General features: G+C 42.2%; 1 protein-coding gene across 1 annotated transcript in view; it reads right to left on the bottom strand.

Moving 5' to 3' along the window:
• Positions 1–3,648: 3,648 nt before the first annotated feature.
• CCDC83 (coiled-coil domain containing 83) overlaps positions 3,649–21,958 on the bottom strand; it is a 104,819-nt gene continuing 86,509 nt past the window's right edge. Inside the window, exons 9-11 of the mRNA XM_069203978.1 lie at positions 11,738–11,832; positions 8,626–8,810; positions 3,649–3,957 (exon numbers count right to left, since the gene is read on the bottom strand). Of these exons, the coding sequence (XP_069060079.1) occupies positions 3,775–3,957; positions 8,626–8,810; positions 11,738–11,832 (463 nt within the window). The 3' untranslated portion in view covers positions 3,649–3,774. The remainder of the gene's footprint in view (positions 3,958–8,625; positions 8,811–11,737; positions 11,833–21,958) is intronic.

Genomic DNA, 21,958 nt, shown 5'->3' with positions numbered 1-21,958 from the left:
GTAACAACATGTTACCAATGTTTGAATGTTGGCGATTGCCCCAGAATGCTATTCTGCAGACTTTTTTCAGTTGCCGTGGACTCGGGGAGCAGGCTCACAGCAGATCCTCTCAAGAAAGGCAAGCTTGAAGAAGAGGGTGACGGCCCTCCTAGCCAAAACAAAAATCACTCCAAGCCCATTGAAGGAAAGGGCTCTGGATTGTATTCCAACCTTCTTCTAGTTCTAAAGCCTGGACGTGTGTTTGCCTAATCATCAGTATAAATGGAATGAGTTTCTTCATGAGGAATGTGGATTTTTGGATTGTGTTTCTGAAGAACGTCATTCCAATTGTCACCCAGGCAATTTCCTGACTGCCCAGGGAATGGTTATTTCCCAGATACAAACGGAGTGGGGAAAAGGTAGCAATGAAAGGGAGTTTTAAGATGGGGAATGTTGAAGGATGATTTTGTCTCAGTTAGTAAGCATAACTCCATATTGAGTTCCTAGCTTCAAGGAGGTTAAATGTTTATATCACAACAATACAACAATTGATCAACCCGTTCCTCAACAGTTGGTGATCGCCTGGTCTTCCAAAGCCACTATGTTTTTCTATGGTGTAGTGGTTATCATGTTCAACTGACCTGTGGGTATTTATGGTCTGGTGAGAACTCTCTTTGGTCAAAGGCTGTGCTGTTAGGGAGAACTACAACCTAGAGTCTCAGAACTATGATCTTGTCATTCCAGCAACTTCTCTCTTGAAGAGGTCACTCCAGTGGTGGCTAGTGAGAGCTCACCTCTGTGAAGGGAATCAAACTTCAGCTTCTGTTTCCTGTGATCATAACAAAAGATGCCAGCAAGAGCGGGTGAGGTGCACATCAGGGACTGCTTCAGTCCAGGGTCTATACTTAGCTCAGGAGACTGGTATATCTTCAAGTTGCAGTGAGCTGAATGCAGATTGGAAGGCAGTCAAGTCCTTTCCTGCTCAGACCCAGTGGCTGGCCCTTCTTGTTCAGACAATAAGCTGGCGAAGTCTTGCATACACAGGCAGGGGGCACAAGGTCTCACTTCCTGGCTCTTTTTCACATTCCCTTTTGACTTGTGTTTCAATCCAACTTAACTTCCTGGAGCGTAGAATATTCAGACAGAATCCCTGAATCAGGTGCTTCCATCCTCGATGGGCTTCTCTCTGAGGATGACTTTCAGGTGATAAAAAGACATTTGGGAATTTCTTCACAAAGGTAAAAACCAGATATGATGCTAAGCTGAAAAGTAAAAGATCTCAAAACAGTGTATGTACATGGGTGAAAGCCATCAGGGTGTTTAGGGTGCCTTGAGAGAGGCTGTCCTCTCTGGAGTAGTATGCCTCTCTTCTGTTGTGGAGTTTTGAATTTTCCTGTTCTAAGATGTATCCTGTGGTTCGCTCTTGGAATCATTTGCTCGTCATTCTGAGCCTGATCTGTGCTCTGTTTGAGCTCTAAGAGGAGGTTAATGTTAAATTTCTGACTCAGAAGGTGACCATTCCGGTGGCCATTGCTTCTACAGTGCATCTGGGGGGAAGAGGAGCTTGGGACCTTCTGTAAAGGGAGTCGTATTGAAGATTCCTCCTAGAGATCTTGTGTTGAGGCCTTCTCCTACTGTTCAGCCTAGAAACATATCTGTTTTTCACCATTATCAAGAACTAATGTTGCCTCCTTTGACTCTAGAGGGTTCAAGTCTGGCTAGACAGACAATCCTGTAGATTAAGCAGTTGGGTTATATTTGAATCAGATTAAAGAATTTGCTAGGTCATATGAGTGAAAAGCCTGATGTGTCTATAGTCAGTAACTGGACCCATTCAGCAATTGCTTTGACTTGTGTCAATTTCACATCCCTTTTCTGTTCAGAAGCATTTTACCAGGGGTATGGCAGCCTCTTGAGATGCTTTGGATAAATGTAAGGAGGCCTTAATGTCTGACTGTAGAGTGGCTACTAGGACATATCTACTTACATTTGTGTCTCATTATAAGTTGGATATGTCTGTGTGTTCTTGAGGTTGGCTGTCCTTATTGTGATTTACTTTCTTTAATTATGCAGTTGGGACTCTGATTTATAATATTGTTCTCTTTCCTCTATTAAATATTAAACTTTTATTAGATGCTCTTGCATTTCTTGGTTCTGTATACGTGTTTTCTGGATTACCACTTCTTCATTGCTACATCCTCATTAGTGAAGACCAGGGTGAGCAAGAGTGGATTAGGGGGTAGTGCCCAGACTACTTACACAGTAATCTTCATTACATAAACTAGTAGGCTTCCTCTTCACATTGTTTTATCATTCGCAGGTGAGGCAGGTGGCCATAGGTTTGCTTTTGGGGTCTAATTGTATGCAGGAATTATGTTGGGGGAAGGACACTCTGTATGCGCAATGGGAGGTGAATTGAAAGTATTTTAATCTATCTGCTTTTTGTTAGGCTCTTGCAAAGTGGGTTAAATTTAATTTGTAAATTCTCCATTACACAGCACATATGAGTCTTTAGGCACTAACTTAACTGGAAGGGCAGGAGGAAGTGGAAACTGCTAAGTTTGCTAAATATATCCTGCTATTCCAGTTAAATTAGATTTACGCAATATTATGCATTGGAGAAGACACTACCAGGTAGTTACATCACTAGGAGTGGCTCCTACCCCACCTCCATTTGAAATCGACCAGGGGTACCATACCTTGGGCATTATTTTGCCATCTTAAATCAGGAATTTGACATTTTAGGTGTAATTAACAATATTTTATCCACTTTGGTTTTCATGGTACTATTTTGAGATGATGGTTACAAGGAATTATGACAGGTGTTATGTAAACAAAGAGCAGTGATATCTGGGCTGTGACCACAATGGGGCCTGCCTTGGTTATGAGTCTCACTGGCAGATATTGATTAATTCGGGGTCAATCAATTTGCAGCAGTTTTGATATTGCACAGTTGTTTGATTTGCAACAAGTGCCTCACATCACCCGCCCATCACCTGGTGGGGATATATTAGTGAGGTTGGCATCTTCTGTAGAATGAAGTTGCAGCTCGCAGCGCACAGAAGGGGCGGAGTGGCGCGCGAGGGGGTGAATAAAAATTACATTATTTATTTAAAAAAATAAACACCTTGATCGCCACTGCCGCACAGCTCCAACTCCTCCTCTGCTGCAGGCACAGGCTCCCACCTGCCCTGCGGCCAATCCTGATGCTGCTTAGAGCAATGTTATGATTGGCTGGGAGCACCCAGCCAGTGCGTTCTGAGGCTGACTGGGAGCCTGTGCATTCTCTCTCTCTAGCCCGGCAACTGTGTTGCTGGGCTGGTGAGAGCCTACTGCGCATGCACGTTTGGCCGGCCCGAGACATGCCAGCCAAACATATATGCACACTGAGGGGGAGTGCTGTGCAGTCCCCCCTCACTGCTCGTCACCCCTGTGGCCCCGTCCCTTTACAAGAAAATGATAATAAACACAGTTTATCATCGTTTTTTTGTAAAGGTTTTGCAGCTGCCGCTGCTGGCAGGGAGACAACGTTAACGGAGGAGCTGCCCCTGGTAGAATGACATTATTTCCAAAATGCACAAATATCAAGCAATGATAACACATACTCACCCGGAAAACCTGTGCATACTTTAATACTGAAAATGAAATGATGACGAAACGTTTGCTCACTTATAAAATGTTAGAGTGTTCTTTATACACTATTGTCTAAAAGCTGAATGACCAATTAAGGAATGAAATATTAATTTTATTTTATATACATATGAATATGTGCACAAAACAGTGTTGCTCAAAAATCTATTTGTACGATACTGTAGATTTTATCCTTTCATATGTGATGGGCCATTTCTCATGTGTTTCATCATAGCCATCTTGAAGGCTTCCCTTGGATGACTTTCTTACAGTCTCCTGATGTATAGGCATTTGTTGTCCAACAATACTAAGCAATTTCAGTTCAAGGGGGCCAAGCTGTAGATAGGCCTAGAGTTGGATGAGATAAAAACATAATTGTAATGGTAAACAATCCTTAAAAAAGCACAAAGTATATTCCATATTTCAAGACATGATTCACAAAACTATTTGTTAAACTTTGCTGAGAGATGAAAAAAATAATTTACGACCAGATTTCCCAAATATTTATAAACAGAGTTAGGATTTGCCAAATTTACTGATACACAAAACAGCGGAAAATATGCAATGACAACATTTTCTCTGCTGTCAATAGTATGTTCAAGTGGTGGGAAATTGGAATTTCCAAAACCTAGTTGGTGGTTATGGTTATCATTGAGATTGCTGGGAAAACCCGTGAAGTCACAACCTTGTGGTTATTCATAAGCATCCCCAGAGGGTTTTCTCATCCTAAAAACAGGTAAATTTAGTTGAAAACATTTGTGGAAAGTATATATTAAAGATGGCAACATGATTCAGGAGTTGTTATTCTTCTTTACCCTAAACCTAGGCGATGTTGTAAATTACCCCGCTGCTGTATGTATACGTAATGAATGTCATGATAAGCCTTCAACTAATTGCTGAAGCTCTGGACTAGACAGGACTCCAGCTACCATCAATAATTGTCTTGCACAGAAGAAGCATTGCAGAATGATGTCACACGTTTGGTTGGCTATGTTACTTTATGATAAGAACCAAGTCTTCCTCAGCGTATTGTAGGGTGCCGTTACAATCCTGTTTACATGATGCAGAACTTTATACTGTCCACATACTATGTCACTGAGCAGATTTAATAAAAATGGTTAAAAAAAATATGGTAGCACCATGCCTCAAACTTATTTTTCCATGGAGTCTACAGGGGGAGAAATAAATGAGTAATTGCATCTTAAACCTAAATTGAACCTTCACAGAGGATTAACTGAAGAACATCCCTCATTCAAGAGTTGCCGGCACCTAATCCCTTTTTCAATCTCTCATCTATTTTTTTAATAGGATGTTTACTGTGTTTGGCTCTCTTATTCCTGCCACATGCTGTGACATATGCTTAACTATAATTTTATTCCTGTACCTTTTCCTCTCTGTACCTATAGCCATACCCTTTGTTCAGGCTGTTGGCACCGGTGCCACCATCTCCAGTTTGTTTATGAGATCTTGCAGTTTCCAAGTTCTTGCTGCTCCTGAGGCAGACCTACTGAAATAGGACACCTTGTCCTTGCCACTGTCTTTCCACATGAATCCAGCAAAGATGAGAAGCATGCCAAGATTTTGTATTTATCACAAGTTCACCCTGCGGACATATCGTCCATAGTTGAAATTCACCTATGTTTCATCCAACATTTATGGAAACACAGGAGAGCATGTTTCCTTTTGCACACTGTTTGTTCTGAAGGAATCTCTTAGTTTTTACTTCTAAATGTGAGACATATTTGCGGACATTAGATGCCTATACTGGTCTGTATGCCTGTTAGTGCACAGAAGTGGATCCTAGAACAGTGGGCTGCACATGACCTCGGTCTCAGTTTTTGAATTGGCAGTATGCCAGCATTGCAACCCCTGTCCCTTAGAAAGATAAGGATCACAATGCAACAAAAGGTGTGCATTTTGAGATGGAGATAGAGATGGTGGAACAGGCAGTGGTATGTGAGTTAGATGTCTGCTGTTCTTGCTGCCAGCAGCCGCACGCGCAGAATCAAATTCTCTGCAAAGACTTTGCACCAGCCCTTTGCTCGCAGTAACCACCCCATCATGAATTGTGGACAGCAAATTACTACCTTGAATTTTCAAAGTCACCTGCACTAACCTTGTGAATGTAAGGTAGTCTTAGGAATCAAACCCATGAAGTTTACATTTTGTTGTTCTTCACTATCACCAATTCCAGTGATCACTGATGAAGGACATATATATAAAAGGGCTGCCTGCGATTTGTGCATTTTGTAAACACTGCCTAGTTACTGTGGTTTCTGTTAATTAGAAGCAGTCCAGCTACTCCTCAGAGGAAAGAACCACTAATGGGCTGATTCACAAAGATAAAAGTAAATTTCCAAGTTATAGTCTATTATCTAAGAGTTTCATGAAGTTACTCTACTTTGGAAGTCCAAAAAATCCAAAGTCAACACACATAAATCTACACCATCAACTATCAAATGGAAAATCCGATGGTTTATGATTACTTTCGATGTAAAAATGCATATAACTTTAGTTTAATTTTTGTCCACCTGGAAATAAGTGGAGAAAATATGTGAAGAAAATGCTCCCTATACTCTCCCATGCAGGTCGGTGGTGTTTGGCTGTCTTTCACCTCCACTTTACATGCTGGCTCCCGTTTTATATGCCTAACCTAGGAGTGAAACACCATTGTGAAGGTTTGTGAATGGTTATATGTCGGAACCATGAGTGCTTCAAGCACCCATGGCTCAACAACGAGGTCGGAACAACAACCTCGTTCTTATCACTAATACCTTTACCACGAATGCGTTTACAACGAATTTTCTTTGTAAGTGCATTCCTGGTAAAGGCATTAGTGATCAACATGCACGGTTCCAGCATGATTCCCCCCCCAACCACAAAAATTACCGCGACCCCCCCATCCCCACAACAACCCCAACCCCCACCCCAAAATTACCCCAACCCCCTCCCCTAAAACCTAAACCACCCCAACCCCCAACGCACCCCTTAAACCTAAACCCTGACCCCCCTCCCCCACCTAAACCCTAATCACCCCCAGCCCCCCACCCCATAAACTTAAAATACCCGAGTCCCCACCCCCAAAACCTAAACACCCCAACCCACCCCTTAAACCTAAACCCTTACCCCCCCCCTAAACCCTGATCACCCCGAGCACCCCACCCCCCAAAAAAACCAGCCCCAGTCTCAGGCCAACTTACCTCCTTCTTCACCGCGTTGACTCCGACTCCCTTCTTCTGTACCTTAACCACGCATGTACGTGGTTCAGACATGCATGGTTAAGGTATGAAAACCATGAAGTCGTGGAAAACGAAAGCATTGTTTCGCTTTCGTTTTTCACGACTTTGTGGTTTCGGGGTCGTTGTTCCAAGTGTTTCCCTTTGTGAATACCCACAACGAACCATTGCAATACAGCCATGCTTTCAATGATAACCACACCAAAGCTGATGTCTTTGTTAGCTTGGAAGCAAAGAAATTTGGTACATTGTGACAGAAGAAGGAACACTCTCCCTTTGTGTTTAGCAAATGTGCAATACCAATGAACTCTGTGTCTTTTTTTCCAGGTCAATCGAAATATGTACTCAAAATGTAAGCTGTGAACTGTATGCATGTCAGAAATTAGTCAGTGAATCAGGATTTGTCAATTGTTCTGTAAAGCCATGATTTTGTGTTATATTCACTCACACACACTCACACACACACTAGAGTTTGTCAAATACTTTGGGCCTGCTTTAGAGTTTGGTTGATGGGTTACTCCGTCACAATGGTGACGAATATCCCATCTGCCGAAATATAAATCCCATTATGACCTATAGGATTTGTATTTCAGTAGACAATATATCAGTCACCGTTGTGACAGAGTAACTCGTCTGCCAAAATCTAAATCAGGCCCTTAATTAGTAGTTGTAAACATTACACCTATAATAATCAATGCACTTTTTAATCCTTATCAACAACAACACACAGAGGGGGAGACAGGTGGTGTAGGTGTGTGGTGGGGATGTGAAGTGGAATCCGTAATAACCAACAGAAGATTATTCAGAGAAGGAAGTAACTGTAAGGACCAGACAAGGATAAATAGATCAATAGGGAACTAGTAGCAAGAGAGCCAGGGTCAGTGATGTACAGAAGTGGACTTATTTCACATTGTTGATATCTGCTATGTAGCCTTCCAGATTACACAGCCAGTCATTAACACTAGCTATTGGCACTCAGTCCAGTACTGGGCCAGAACCAAAAGTGATGACACATAACAATGATAAGAGAAAATAACTATCATTATATTATCAGCACTAGACTGTTCAATCACTGTTCCTGCCACTATTTTCTTCTCCTTCCCATCTAAAAAGTCAGTTGTGTCCTGTAACAGCTTCAGCTCGGGGGTTCTACTAATACTTATACTTATATACTACATTCTGAAGTTTCTGATTGGTTGCCATACTCTCAATATTAGAAAATATGCTAAGGATCATTAACCGAACATAATTTAATAATATAAAACTTACTGAACAAAATATTGTTTAATTTGACATTGCTACGGATTATTATACATCGTTTCAGTTTCCTAAATATAAACATGAAATCACAAAAGAAATGGAATCTCCTTTATAAATGTTATACTGGACATGAGGCTTAATGATATGCCAGATATATTCAGTTCTAAAACTAGATTTAGAGCCATAATACGCAATACAATATTTTCCTTATATGTTAGTCAGCTATGTGGCATTATTTGGTCCTCCACTGATGCATAACGACAGTGGCACGACATCAAAATATAATAGACTGACACCGCTTTGCAATGCACTAATCACTACAGGTACAGCAATGGGTAATCTAACAAAAGACAGGAAATGGGAACAAAATAAAGAGGTTGTAAATAATGTTTGAAACCAACAAAGTAAGTTGTATATGTTGCTATATAGCATTAATTTTAACAATTTCTACCATGTTTCGTTTGTGATGTATTGGAATAGAACTCAGTGGTAGACACATAAAAGTATTTCAATTCTTTACCTGAAAATCTTTCTCCTCTCCATACAATAGATCTGTGAGCTCCTGTGTCAGACAGTAATCGGTAGGAGGGTTCCATGTGCACATTTCTTGCTCGGTGTGACTTTCTTTAAGTTTCTCCTCTGCTGCACTTACTTTTTTCTCCACTGCAAGCAGTGTTGCGCTCTTTGGTCTTGGCCCCTTGGCTCCTGCAAGGACATGGGTAGATAAGGTATTTGCCAGATGAGAACGCGGCAACTTTTTCAAAACTGTTGTCTCAATATAATGGAAAAGCACTGATTTGTAGGAGATACACCAAAAAACGGGTTAAGCAATTCTGGGTTCAGTCGTTCTTCCTTTAAAGACTGCTTCGTGTTTTGGCTATAGCTGCGTTTTTGTACTCAGCTGAGTGTCTTTTCCTGTTTGGGACCATTCCAATTCAGTTGTCCATCTTTTTATATCTTCTCCTTTACTCTATTTAGTTAACATTCTCAGGCACTGTTCCCAGCATGCAGCACCAAGGGATATGAGTGGTGGGTGATGGGGGAGATTTTAGAAGGCAACAAGGAAGGGGAATGTTAGGGGCAGAAAAAAAGTCAAGATGCTGACAGACTTGTGAACTCATTGTGTAAAGCTTATTCGGAAAGCAAGGTTGAATAGATGGAGTTCTCTTTCTCATGGAACTGGGCATAATTTGACTATTTAGCGGTAATCCTCATTACACTAAATCATAATATTTGTACTTATATGGGAAATCCCACAATAAGGAATGAAAAGTCCTAGACTGCCGAGCAATTTAACTATATCTATAACTATAAAGCAATCATCAGGCTTATGCCAAAGTCTGTAGGGTTTGGAAAATGATGTAAGACATTGTGCTTCCTGGTTCAGATAGAAACTTGGAAGTACAGTATGGACATGGCCTAAGAATCAGTCTGTTGTACAAGAACTTTTGTTACAGTTCAGAGGCAATGGGTGCAAGGGAGTCTGTGAAGTTCTCCATCCAGTTCTGAGGTTGTCTGTAGGGCTAGGTTAATCTGTGCTGAGGGAGCTGAGCCAGTCTGCTTCTGTGATTTTTACCCCAGCTGCGTCTTGGAATGCTGAACCTGGTAGGGATGTTGACTTGAGGTGTCTTGATTTGGAAATGGATGATGAAGTGGCCGGTCCATATGAGTGATGTTGTTGATTTGTATTTGATGCTGTTGCTTGTGGTGATGATGGAATTCAGTGTGTGAAGCTGCTGAGGAGTGCTGCGAAACAGGGACTGTCTTGGTCTTCTAAGTGAAAGTTGAGGTCACTGAGAAGAATGTACGCTTGGGAGTCGATGGAGATTGGAGCGATGAAGTTGGTGATGAGGTTGGTAAAGATGGCTTATGGTCCAGGTAGTCAGTATGCGAGGGTTCCGTTCGGAGTGATATTTTCTGAATTTCGTAGCTTGAAGTGCAGGTGTTCCATGAATGGGGTGGCGTTCTCTGTAGATGTTATGCATTTGATGGATTTCTTGTAGATGATAGTGTGTTCTTCTCCTGGCTTGTGAAGGGGGTTCTGTCAAGTGATCTTGTAGCCCACTGGTTCTTCTGTGGCGACTTTGGGAGCCGAAGAGGGATTGTGTGAGGTCTCTGTAATATAGAGGAGTTCAGGTGTGTTGGTACTCAGCAGATCCCATAATTCAGTTGTGTGTTTGCGGAGTGATCGTGTGTGGAGAAACATGTATGCGAGTGGGTGCTGACGCAGGTTTGCTGTGGTGTGTGGTGTAGGGTGGTGGAGGCATTGTTAGTGCTTGTGTGGCATGTGTGTTGGGAGGGGGTGTTAAGGCAGCTGTTAGTATTTGTGTGGTGGGTGTGGGTGTGTGGCTGCTGGAGAATTGGCAGTGGGTGCAGGTGAAAGCTCCTACTGTAGTGTAAGGTGTGGCACTGAAGAAGTTGGGGGAACGGCGCATGGGGTCTAGCAACCTAAGGAGTGTTGCAGAGTATCACTGGGCGGTGATCAGACCTACGACGAGAGCAGGAGCCATTAAGAAGTTCTGGGGAGTGGGAAGGGGTGCAGAGTAAGATGATGTCATTTCCTGTGCTGATGGGTGATGGGAGATGAAGTCCTCTTGCTTGGCTTCTTCTTTTAAAGATGGTGTGGACAGGAAAAACAATAATTTCACTTCCTATCTTGCTTGTACGATGGGAAATTCAGTCATGTTATTTCCTGTGTAGGTGGATGATGGGATATCCAGTGATGCCACTTCCTGTGCGTATGAAGATCGTGGATGTGTGTTTTAATGATTGAGTAAATGAAAGGTTGGATAAAGAAGGAGGCTTGTTTGGAAAATCTCATATTGTGACATTTTCAATCTTTAATTTAATGCTATCATTTTTTCAAATGACACAAACCTTGGACTGATTAAAAACGGTATTAAAAAGGGTTATCTGATTTCATTTAGATTTATAAAAAGCTAACAACATGCCAAGATGCTGGAAATGCTAAGTTGCACTATCAGGTTTTTCAATTCAATTACTTTGGACATGGCAGAGCGGGACCCTCTCAGGCAGATTTCTGAAAGCACCACAATGGATGTTGTAGAATTCCTATTCTAATTGTGCATTTTAAAGGAGCTGGAAATGTTTCCTCTTTTTTCATTAGGGTTCTGAGCCTATTAGCTGGAGGGTCACCTCAATATGCTCCTGTGTTTATTCAAGTATATTAAGTATATCCTGTTATGAATTTCCTGTAAATCTCTCTCTGAATTCTTATATTGTTATTTCAGACAATTCAACGGAGCACAAAAAAGTGCCATTTAGGCCGAGTGTACCATTCAGAGCCCTAATATGACTCAGGAAGGTGAACATTTACAACTACAGACATCTGCTGTGGCATGTAGATCATGAGACTGAGGCAAACCCAGCCTTCCATCTTTCCGAGGCTGGTAAATTGGATGCCACGATATTACATAATAATCACACGTCACTTAGTGGCATTGAGAAATGCCAAAAATTGTGGTATGGAGTGCTCTCTGAAAAATAATATTGGAAAAATTAAATAGACAAACATAGAGGAAAAGGAAAACACGTATTAGTAATCTGACAACATTTATGTATGTGTGTTATTTAAACAGTGTTTATGGTCCTTATTAAATAAAATGCATTACCAGATTCTTCCATCCATTCCAGAGTTGCAAAGTCTTGTCCCAGTAAACTATCTGCTGGAACCTCTAGCCCTGCTACCTGGGTAAGAAAACAACTCCTGCCAAAGCAAACATTGGATAAAAACGTATGTTAGACATACTTTCTATGTGATAGGAAAATACAATTATAGTTGTGGCGATCGATAGACACACGAGGGCCTATTCACAAAGGAATTTGGAATATGTAAAATAGTACTCCTCTAGGACCCTTTTAATTAATCTTACGTGCCTTTGTGAATTGGGGCAAAACATCTAAAATGGGAATGAAAGGGGAATATTCATAAGCACTTCGTGCAAATAGAAACGACCATGCCCTTTTTGCACTTTTATTGATAAGGAGCTTAATGCTAATAAAATGCTCAAGTAACTTTAGAACAACTTCTTGGTGTCGCTAATGCTCAATTCTTCCTCATTAAAAGCACGAGTAGGAATAGTTATCCTTCTGAGACCCATGGGAAGCTGCCAGAATCTCAGAAAGGAAGATGTTGCGCTCAGAGATACTGAGAGAGGGAGGACTAGCGTAACAGTGCTGTAGTAAAAATGGGTGAGCCAAAAAATTAACAAAAGGTGCCAAGCCAAATGTCTGTCTTGGCTGTAAGAGTCCCGGCACGAGCTGAACAATAGGAACATTTGGCATGGAAATCACACAACATAATATCATATAAAAATCTGATCACGTGTCTCCAAAATTAAAAAAAATGATATTTCTTTGACAAGCGTTTTACCTTAGTGCATCACTACATTGAGAGGTGTTTACTAAAAGTGATAGTTCTAAACATGAACTTAGATACATTAGGGTGTGGCCAAGATGGCAGCCGAGATGGACCCTCGGCCGTAAACTCGGATAATCTGTCCTAATCTAATTTAGATTGCAGTGCATCCTGCACCCCTAGCATGCCAAGGGTGACCGCAGGATACCCTTTGATCACTCTGTGGGTAGATTGATTGGAACCTGATTGTGGCCTAGCCATTGCTGAGGTAAATGCAACCTGCTGAAACCCAGGGGACGAGATCCAGTGAGTCCCACCATGTGTGCCGCTCCAGTTGAAGTGGTGGGGGGTAACGGTGACCTGCTGAGGAGCGCCCCATTGGAGCAGTGGGGGGACAGCCCTACCACGGCAAGTGTGAACGGAGCCCCCAGATGCCCCCATCGGCAGAGGCAGACCGCAAGAGTCTTTCCAGGAGTCGGCTCTCTAGGTCTCTCTAGGTCAGAGCAGGAGGCAGGAGGCCTGATTTCATTTCAGAGGCCCACACTGCCAGATGGCCCATTTGACTATTTGCAATCTCCCACGCTTACTGTATTACTTTTCGGCAATCCGTGCCTCACTGGGATGGAGCTTCTTTGGAGAATTTCAATCTCAATTGATTGCACTAATTTGGGGGCGCCAACAGGCGTCAGGCTGCTGTTTTCAAACTATATGCCCCAATGATGGAGGGGATCTCGGGGCCCAGAATTATTACTCCTACTAATTGGATGCCCGCTTCCATCCCCTGCTCCGACTTCCATACTTGAGTGGTTGTGTGAATGCACTGACGCGAGTGGAACACCTCACTTGGAAGATGCACCTCCAGATGATGAAAGAATGCATTCCCTATGCTCCAGATCTTACCATATGGGTAGTACCAGGCTACAGGGATTTGAGCGCCACACATGATATTCAACCCTGGACAGATGTGGGGCTCCTTACAAGGGGAATCTCATTACTTATGGGCATGTGAAGACTTGAAAGCAGCTACAGGAGTCTCTATAGGCAGCTTCTTTTTGTGCTTTGCCTTAACATGCCAACTCTAAGTGGTCTTGAGCAGAATGCACTACACCCTCACGACATCACAGGTATTGCAAACACTGTTGACACATGGAAGGTTCAAGAAGGCAGAGAGGGTCTTGTATGATGTGTTACAAACCAGGGAAGGGCTGCGCCTCCCTGCTTTGAAAAGACTCTAGGAGGATGATATAGGGCAAGACATAACACACCCAATGGGAGGCATTCCTCTCTGTGGTTAAAGATGTTTGCTGAAAGGCCCGGCCCAAATTCACTCAATTGAAGTATCTGCACTGCACATATTTGACCCCAGCACACCATAAACAAAGGTACCCAGGGTGTTACCCATGGCTGCCCGAGGTGTGCAGACAAATATGCTGACTTTGTCTGCAGATCGTGGGGAACTTGGGTGCAGTGGCGATGTATTTATCATATATAATAGGGGTGCGGATCCCCGCAGCTCCAGCACATTGTTTGAAAGACCAAGTGAAATGCATCAAAGTCATCTACACTACGATCCTTAAACCTGGCCCTCATACACAAAATAGCAAGAGCTTGGAATTCACCATTAGCCCCGCCCCTGACATGCTGGCTCAGAGATCTACAAAGGGGGATATACACAGAAATCGATCTTGCAGCATCCTTGCTGGAGGGCACAATCGAATCCAGTACCGTGAGATGATATTTTTTTTAGAGTGGTTGAAACTAAAACAGATGACAATCCACATTGACCACTATTCTGCACATAATACTTGAACATGCTGTATACCTAGGGGAGGGATCGTAGGCTCACACTTGAAGGCACACAGTGCATTTTCAATACCTAGGCACCCTCTCCCACTGTTTTCGCCTCCTCACTCCGACTCTTTTTTTAGTTACCAGGTATACTGGTAAAACAGAATGATCCTCTCAGTGCCCTCCTTGAATTTGTATTACATTTCACACAATGCTGGCTTTTTTGACTGTTGACTTGGATTTCCTTATCGTTATCTCTTTAACATAACTACTTTCCAGTTTACTTTATATTGGCTATTGAAAATGGTGCCAACCACTGAAGCGCGTGCTGCAATAGCAGCCAGATGTTATTCCGTGATACATTTAGTGTAGGGTGACACCATCGACAATACTGTTATTACAAAAATGCAATAAAGATCAACTGTGGATAAAAAAACAAAAATGAGAAACATTCATACCCCCAGCTCCCCTCCAACAACAATACCACTAGTGAAGTAAGAGTCAAGTTAGTTGTCATGTGCACCCTGTATGTGGCTATATTCTAATTTTACACCATATGGTCCATTAAGTCAAACATAAGAAATACTTTTTGTACTACACACATCCTCACATATTTCAAGGTTTTCTTATGTGCAGTAATGAAAAAAATAGGAATGCTAAAATAAAATAACTGTCTAGAATGGCTCAGCTTGATAAAACCAGGATTGATCACAGGTTTTCTGGTTTCACACTGTGAAATTCAGCCACTGGATTGGTATACCTTTCTTGCATCTGTTTGATCTCAAAGTATGTTTTTTTAAAAATTCTTGGTGTATGAGGTTAGAGCGTTGGTAGCAGTAGAAGCCACAAGAAAGCTCAGTGCATTTTGGCTAGAGGGCTCAAGACGAACTTGAGCTGAACAAAGTCTGTCATGTGGCTCGAGACTTCAGTGGCTCACCCACCTTCAAATTTAATTCTGGGTATTCTGTGCCTGAAATAAGCTTAGATGCTTTTGCCAGTGTGATGCATGTTTTGCATGTGAGGATATCTTAGCTTGCACAGTAGATGACCATCTTGTGCCTGTGCTGCACAATAGGGGATCTTCCACTGCTCCCAAATGCTCCACGTTGTGTGTGTGTGTTAACACACAGTCTTAGACGGCTGCTGCAGATGCTGCCCATATTCGTGCATGTGAGGGAAACTTGAATTTTTCCTTACCAGATAGTTATGTATTCTGTAGGTGTGAGGGAAACATGTATTCCTGTCTGGTAGTGTACTTGTTTTGTGTGTGCAAATCTTGCAATGTATGTGAGTCAAGTTTGCATTCATTCACCCCAGTGCTGTTTCTTACATTTCTACCAAATCTGAAATCCTGCTTCTCCGCTATATCTAATGGAGGCATTAAATTGTGTTGCACAGTGCCACACTTGTTCCATGTCTTCAAAGGAAGCTTGCAGTGGCCCTCCAATCCCACACTTGTTCCATGTCTTTAAAAAAAAGCTGGTACTGGATAACCCTGCGGTACAACATTTGTTCTATTTCTTTGAAGCAAAGTTGCATTGGTTGGACTACCACACTTCTTCCTTGTCTGAATGAAGCTAGCACTGGCCTGGCAGTACCACATTTGTTCCATGTCTTTTAAGGAAGCTTGTTCTGAGTGGTCCTACAGTAACATATTTGTTTAGTGTCTTTGAAGGGAGCTTGCATGGCTAGCACTGCAATACCACAATTGTTCCATGTCTTTGAAGGAAACGTGCACTGGTTCTGAAGTACCACACTTGTTCAGTCTCTTTCAGGCTGAACTGTGATGATTCTGGCCAGAGCTGTATGTGTTGTGCATGTGAGACAAGGAACTCCTGTGCTCCTCATCCATGTGCTCTATCTATTTCTGTACCTTTTAGTCTGCCTGTTTTAGCTGTCTCACCAGCCATCTTTATTTGGCATTTCCTAAATGTGTATTTACTTTGAAATATTTGTACTCTTTCTTTATAGGTATTTAAATGTTGTTGTGTTAGAAGAAAACAATATCATACAGCCTTTCCTTTCACACCAGCAAGATTGTCACATAGTTCATGTTAGAAAATCCACAAACGTTGCCGTAAGTAAAAGAAAAGTAAACACCAGTCTCCATATTAAAAGAATAAGCAGCAATTTGTCAGTAGAACAGATTGACATTTGACCACGTTCTTGAAGGCACAGCAGATGTGACAGCATAAAAACAAAAGTTGCACTCCACTTTTAATGCTCCTTCATCTTCAGAACTCCAGCATGATTATTTGGGTGCCCTCACAGGGCTGCTGTAGATGGGCCCCCTCACACCTCTGGGCCCTGGTACATTGTGCCAGCTGCACCACTGGTAGCTACGCCTCTGCTGCCAACGTCAATACTAGACTGGACTGGACAAAAGCACTGATTATCATATCTCTCTGAGGAAAAGAAGCAAAGCAGAAAAACTTAGGTATTACTCTATTGTGATAGAAGCAACTTTAGAAGCCAGGCTCATCTGTTGAATCAGACTGAACTCACAAAGGGATTGAGGCCATAGAACGCTGTCCTGCACTTTTGAGTGCTGTTCAGTCATCCTTTAATGGATTTAGTGTTAGGAAAAGATGGGCCTTTTAATCCTCTGAAGCTTCTAATGCTAACAGAGGTTGTTTCAGAGCACCTGGCTCCTCCCATAATGCTAGAGGAGGACCTGTGTGTTTAACAAATACTGTAAACATCAGTATACACTGACAAAGGGTTAAAGGATGTAGGAACAAATCAAAACATAAGAGTGGTAATATTGATCCTTTTGGGACTTTTCTACAGACCGGTTTAGGGTGAAATTAAAAGGTGTTGGTTGAAATACTTTTTAACAGTAAGGAAGGATTTATCCCACCTTAGGTTATCTCCTCGAATGCCAAAATTAGCAAGGCATTGTGTCAGGACTTGTTTACAAGCAGCCCAGTGACAAGAAGGGTTGTACTTCTTTACAATTGATGGTTTATTAATTTTAACTTGTGACGAAGTGCCTAAGGCGCAAGAGCATTACCATATGTAGAATGTTTCTAAGCACTTCATCAACACCATGCAAACCTTCTATTGTGACTACCATTAAGTTGGATTGTATCTTGGTCTATGTACTTTGAAACATTTATCAGTAATTCTATAGTTCATATATTGTGTACTATGTTCTTTATTTCCAAGCACATTTAAGTAGAATTGAATTGTCTTTGTTTGGAAATACATGTACCTGATTTTACATGTATTTTATGGATATTAATCCACAAAAATTATTTATGGACAATAGTGGAAGGGTGACAATCCTAAAAAGTGTCAAAGGTTGCTTGCTGAACTGCTTAGCAGACAGTGAAGAGTGCAGCGTGTGCTGTTGCACCCTACGCACAGCAACACTGCCACCGGCTCGATTACGAGCCGGCATCAATGCTGTGGGCTGTTTCCCACTGGGCCAGAGGGCAGAAAATCTGTTTCCGCCTGCGGACCCAGCGGGGAACTCGCAATAGGGGCTGTGGGAAGGTCACAGCAGGAGTTTGGTAAGTGGCCTTTTCCGCCCACCAAACTCATATGAAGGCCTAACCAGAAGCTCAAGCTGAGCTATATTCCTTTCAGTGGATGGTGGTGTGCATATGGTCTTGCATGCTGTTATTGCCTCACTCAGCTAGTTCTTGTTTTGCGAGCTTGATAGAGCTTGCATTTGCTGCAGGAGAGGTGCTAGAATAAAATTGTAACAAGGGCCTTCAAATATGGAATGCAATTCCTGGAGCACATATTGGTTGGCCTTTGCAGAGATCTCATTTCTCTGAGTGGGACAAAACACTTCTTCTATCTAATGACGGTGCAAGTTTCTCAGAGAAGTGAGCCTGAATCCCTACAATCATCTACTAAAAGTTAAACAAAAGGTTATGCTGTGTATTTGATGGCAGGCATGGTGCACAGCAGTATTACAGCAGCAGTAGTACTAACTGAACACAGAAATGTGTAGGTCTTTGAGACTGGTCTGCAATCACACATACACAGAGTCTCTCTGAGGTCTCCAAAAAAAGTTCTTCCAGTCCTTCATTCAGTCAAATAAGGAAGCTGCAGACTTCTGAACTCAGAATCTCTCTCTCAACGAAAAGACATTTCTAACCTAGTCCAAAAAAGGCCTGAATACCATTCTGTTGGCCCTTCATGGGCTTTCTTGGACACTATTCTAGAACTGACACAATGATCAACTGCTTGGGCTAGCTCGCCCCAGGCAGTGATCTTGGTGTTCGCCAAGATTTGGTGTAAGTCTAAAAAACTATTTCTCAGTATATGTTGTGGTGCACCTAAGTTATAAAAATGTCCACATGTCTATAAAGAATTACTTCTTAACCAGTCATTCCGTGTTTGCAGTGCTGTGTCCACCAGCATCTCCAAGACAGGAGCTGTTGTTCGGCACTGTTCCTAAATTCCTAAGGTGCATCTGTGGTTGACAGAAGACAATCCAAATGCCTTTAAAATGTGTTTTGTGTAAATATTCCTGCTCATGCATAAAAATGTTTGCGATGGAGAATCCTGTCTGCCAAAATATGTATCACCCCAAAGTCACCTCGTGTGACACCAAGTAAATGTCACTCAGTGACATCTAGTAAACTGACCCGCAAGTGCATCTGATCAGACTGAAATTGAGGCTTTGGCTGGTAAGTGAATTTATCTTTGGATTCAAACATATTTTAAAGGAAAAGTCAGGACGAAGCTTGAAGCTATATCCAAAAGAATTCCACAGACTCATATACCCTGACAATACGCTCTTGCTTGAGCAGGAACATCCAAAGTCAAAGGTTCTAGTTAGAAGGTGATGTTCTTTGGATGATGCTAAATTCCGTATTGTGCAATGCTTTTGAGGTGTTCCCTCATTTAGGCTTTTCATTTCTTGCATCACAGGGGGTGATGCTGGAGAACTGTATGAAAACAAGCCCCAGTGAACACAGCCTCGGTTTACGCCGAACGCCAATCCGATATTTGATGATGGTAAATCTTTTTTTAACATCTGCTATGCATGGCCTCAGTCATGCGATGGAAGTATTGCATTTCCATTGTTGTTAAAACAGAGGACTGGCTGTGGTAGTTGAAGCACTACACATCTGGTTTCCAGTAGATTTTCAGGATGGGTTCAGTTATATATAGAGCCTAAGTGGGGTCAGTCAAACTGGTTAACTGAGAGATCACCTCTCAGCCACCAGTGAGGTCTTGTCTGCAGCATATCATTATGTTACCTTTGTGCCCACATATCCAGAACGTTACAGCCAGGGCAGAGATGTGAAAAAGCAGGCTGGTGTGATGACGCTGAAATGAAGGTTTTACATTTATTAGCGCATAAACGTAGTGTAGCAATAATCAAGTGTGACTTTAATCGAACTAAATAAGATTGTACGGGGACAAATGTGCCCTCAGAGTAGTTTGCCAACATTTATAAGCGTGCTTCATATAACGTGATGTATTAGAATTGTACTAGTTTGACATAATCGTAGACGTGTGCCATGATTTGCTTGTTAGAAATGCTTTAGCTTAGCATAACTTTAGTGGAGGCTTTGGCCTAGCTGCCTAGTCTCACGGTTTAGATGCTCGTATTTTTCCAATGTGCTAATAAACGTGTATTCTTGCTTGAAGCTGTACTTTTCCAGTGAGATCGGTTCACATGCTTATCTTTAAGGTTTCGTGCCAGCCTGGCATCTTCTTCTTTGCTCCAAGGTCAATCTGCAGGTGCAGACAATGGACGCTCTGAAAGTGAGTTAATTGGTAAAATATGTTGCAACTTACGTTCCCGACTCCAAGGATAATGTATGCCTAGGTAGAAGCTTGAGAACTGTTGTTTTTGATTGGACAATTTGAAGCCAACCTATGAACCCTCCAATGGAAGACCCTACTGGATTTGAACTGTTGTCTATTTAAACCAGGTGCACAAGAAGAAAGTAGCCCATTACGAACTTTACCAGCCATTGCAGCCATTATAGACATTGCAGCCATTATTGAGGGACATTACAGCCCATATACCTGCCATTTTGCAGGACATGGCAGACATTATGGCCCATCTTGCTGCGACGCCATTTTGAGAGACTTTGATGCTTTCTCTAATCGAGAGAAAGAGACTTTAAGTAATTCTCGCCCTAGAGACTTTAACTTTGATTCGTCCCTTTGCATGAAGTAATAGTTGTCCTTTTATCTTGCCGCCGTGAGGCAATTGCCCCCGTCCACCCTGCCCCTTTGCCCCGTCCCATGCTGATCGAATCCGGTACCTATGAGACGAAGACTTCCTTGAATGCTGATTGAATTTGGTAAATATGAAAGGAAAATTGTACAATTGCATTGTGTTTCTTTTTAGGTAACCAACTGCTGATTTTTGATAAGAGCCTTAGTTAGGAGTTTTCCAAATTAATTTTGCTAAATTGTTTTTGCATGAAGTCCCACATGCCGATGCTAATTTGAGGTTAGATGAGGATTCATTTGATGCACGATGCAATTTGAGACCTTGTTATGCTGACTAAATGTATGCAATTAGCCCATTACAGATTGTAGTTTTAGTGGTTTGCGTTGCCATCATAGAAGGCATTGTTATTCAAATGCTGCATAGATTGCATCTTTTCCGCCGATATGGACAGCTATTAATGTTCATTTACATATATCATTTGGTGTTGAGACACATCTACATTGTGCTAGCTTTGTTAATATAGGGAAATAAATTCATTAACTTTGCAATAAACTGGTGTGGTTATTCATGACCGAAAGGTCATGGTTTCGCCGAAATGTATTCTGGATTAATTGTGAAGTGTTATGTTGATCAGGGCATCGCTTATGTTCGTTATTGATTATTGATTGTTGATTTTGATTGATTACTCCCGGGTAAGGAGAGTCCCACTTGGTCAAAAGATTCATCGACCCAAGAGCGTCCAAATACAGGTAAATTATTAGGCTGGAACGCTCTATCAGTAGATGGTAGCAGAGGACGGTTTCGCCCTTTTGGGACCCCTCACTCTTAAAGTACATGGTGTTGAATTAACGGTTACGCCCTTTGAGACCCCACTCGAGAAGTTGAATTAGATTTTTCTTGGGTAAAACAGATTGAGAGAATGATGATGGGCTAAGTCCCCCGCGACTTTCCCGGGATCTCAGAGCTTGCGAATGGAGAGAATGGAGGTGTGAGATCGGCGTTGGTGGTACTAGTGACGGTATGAGTGAAGTTAGGGTTTTGCGCTTGCACAGCTTATTGCCGCAGATTGTGTGAAAAGGTTGCGAGGATTTTAGAGAATAGCGGAGGTGCGACTCCGAGTGTAGAAGTAGAGAAGTCGCCGAACTTCATAGAGAATAGCGGAGGTGCGACTCCGAGTGTGAGAGTAGGGAAGTCGTCGAACTTCATGTGCGTGTGGCGCTTTGTGCAGAAAAAGGTCCACGTGGTTGTTGTTGTTGAGACGGGCCCTGCGAGGTCAAGAGACTCCGGAGTATGTTGAAAAGTGTATGAGACACTTGTTTTATGTTGTGGTCTGGTCGGTTTAATAGGTTGATCGGGCGTGGTCAACGAGTCGGTACGTGTGTTAAGGGAGTGAAAGAAAACTTCGACTTCGGGCTTTGACAAATTCTAAGTGCACTAGAATAGATCATTGACAAGTTGAGAGCAGAGTCTGCGGGTCAGATTTGCTTGCAAAAGTGGGGACCGAGAAAGATGGAATAACTGCCGAGGCTAGTG

Source organism: Pleurodeles waltl, chromosome 8 (genome assembly GCF_031143425.1).
Source record: "Pleurodeles waltl isolate 20211129_DDA chromosome 8, aPleWal1.hap1.20221129, whole genome shotgun sequence".
NCBI lineage: Eukaryota > Metazoa > Chordata > Amphibia > Caudata > Salamandridae > Pleurodeles > Pleurodeles waltl.
The sequence above is the reverse complement of the archived record's forward strand: the minus strand, read 5'-3'. Positions and strand labels throughout refer to the sequence as shown.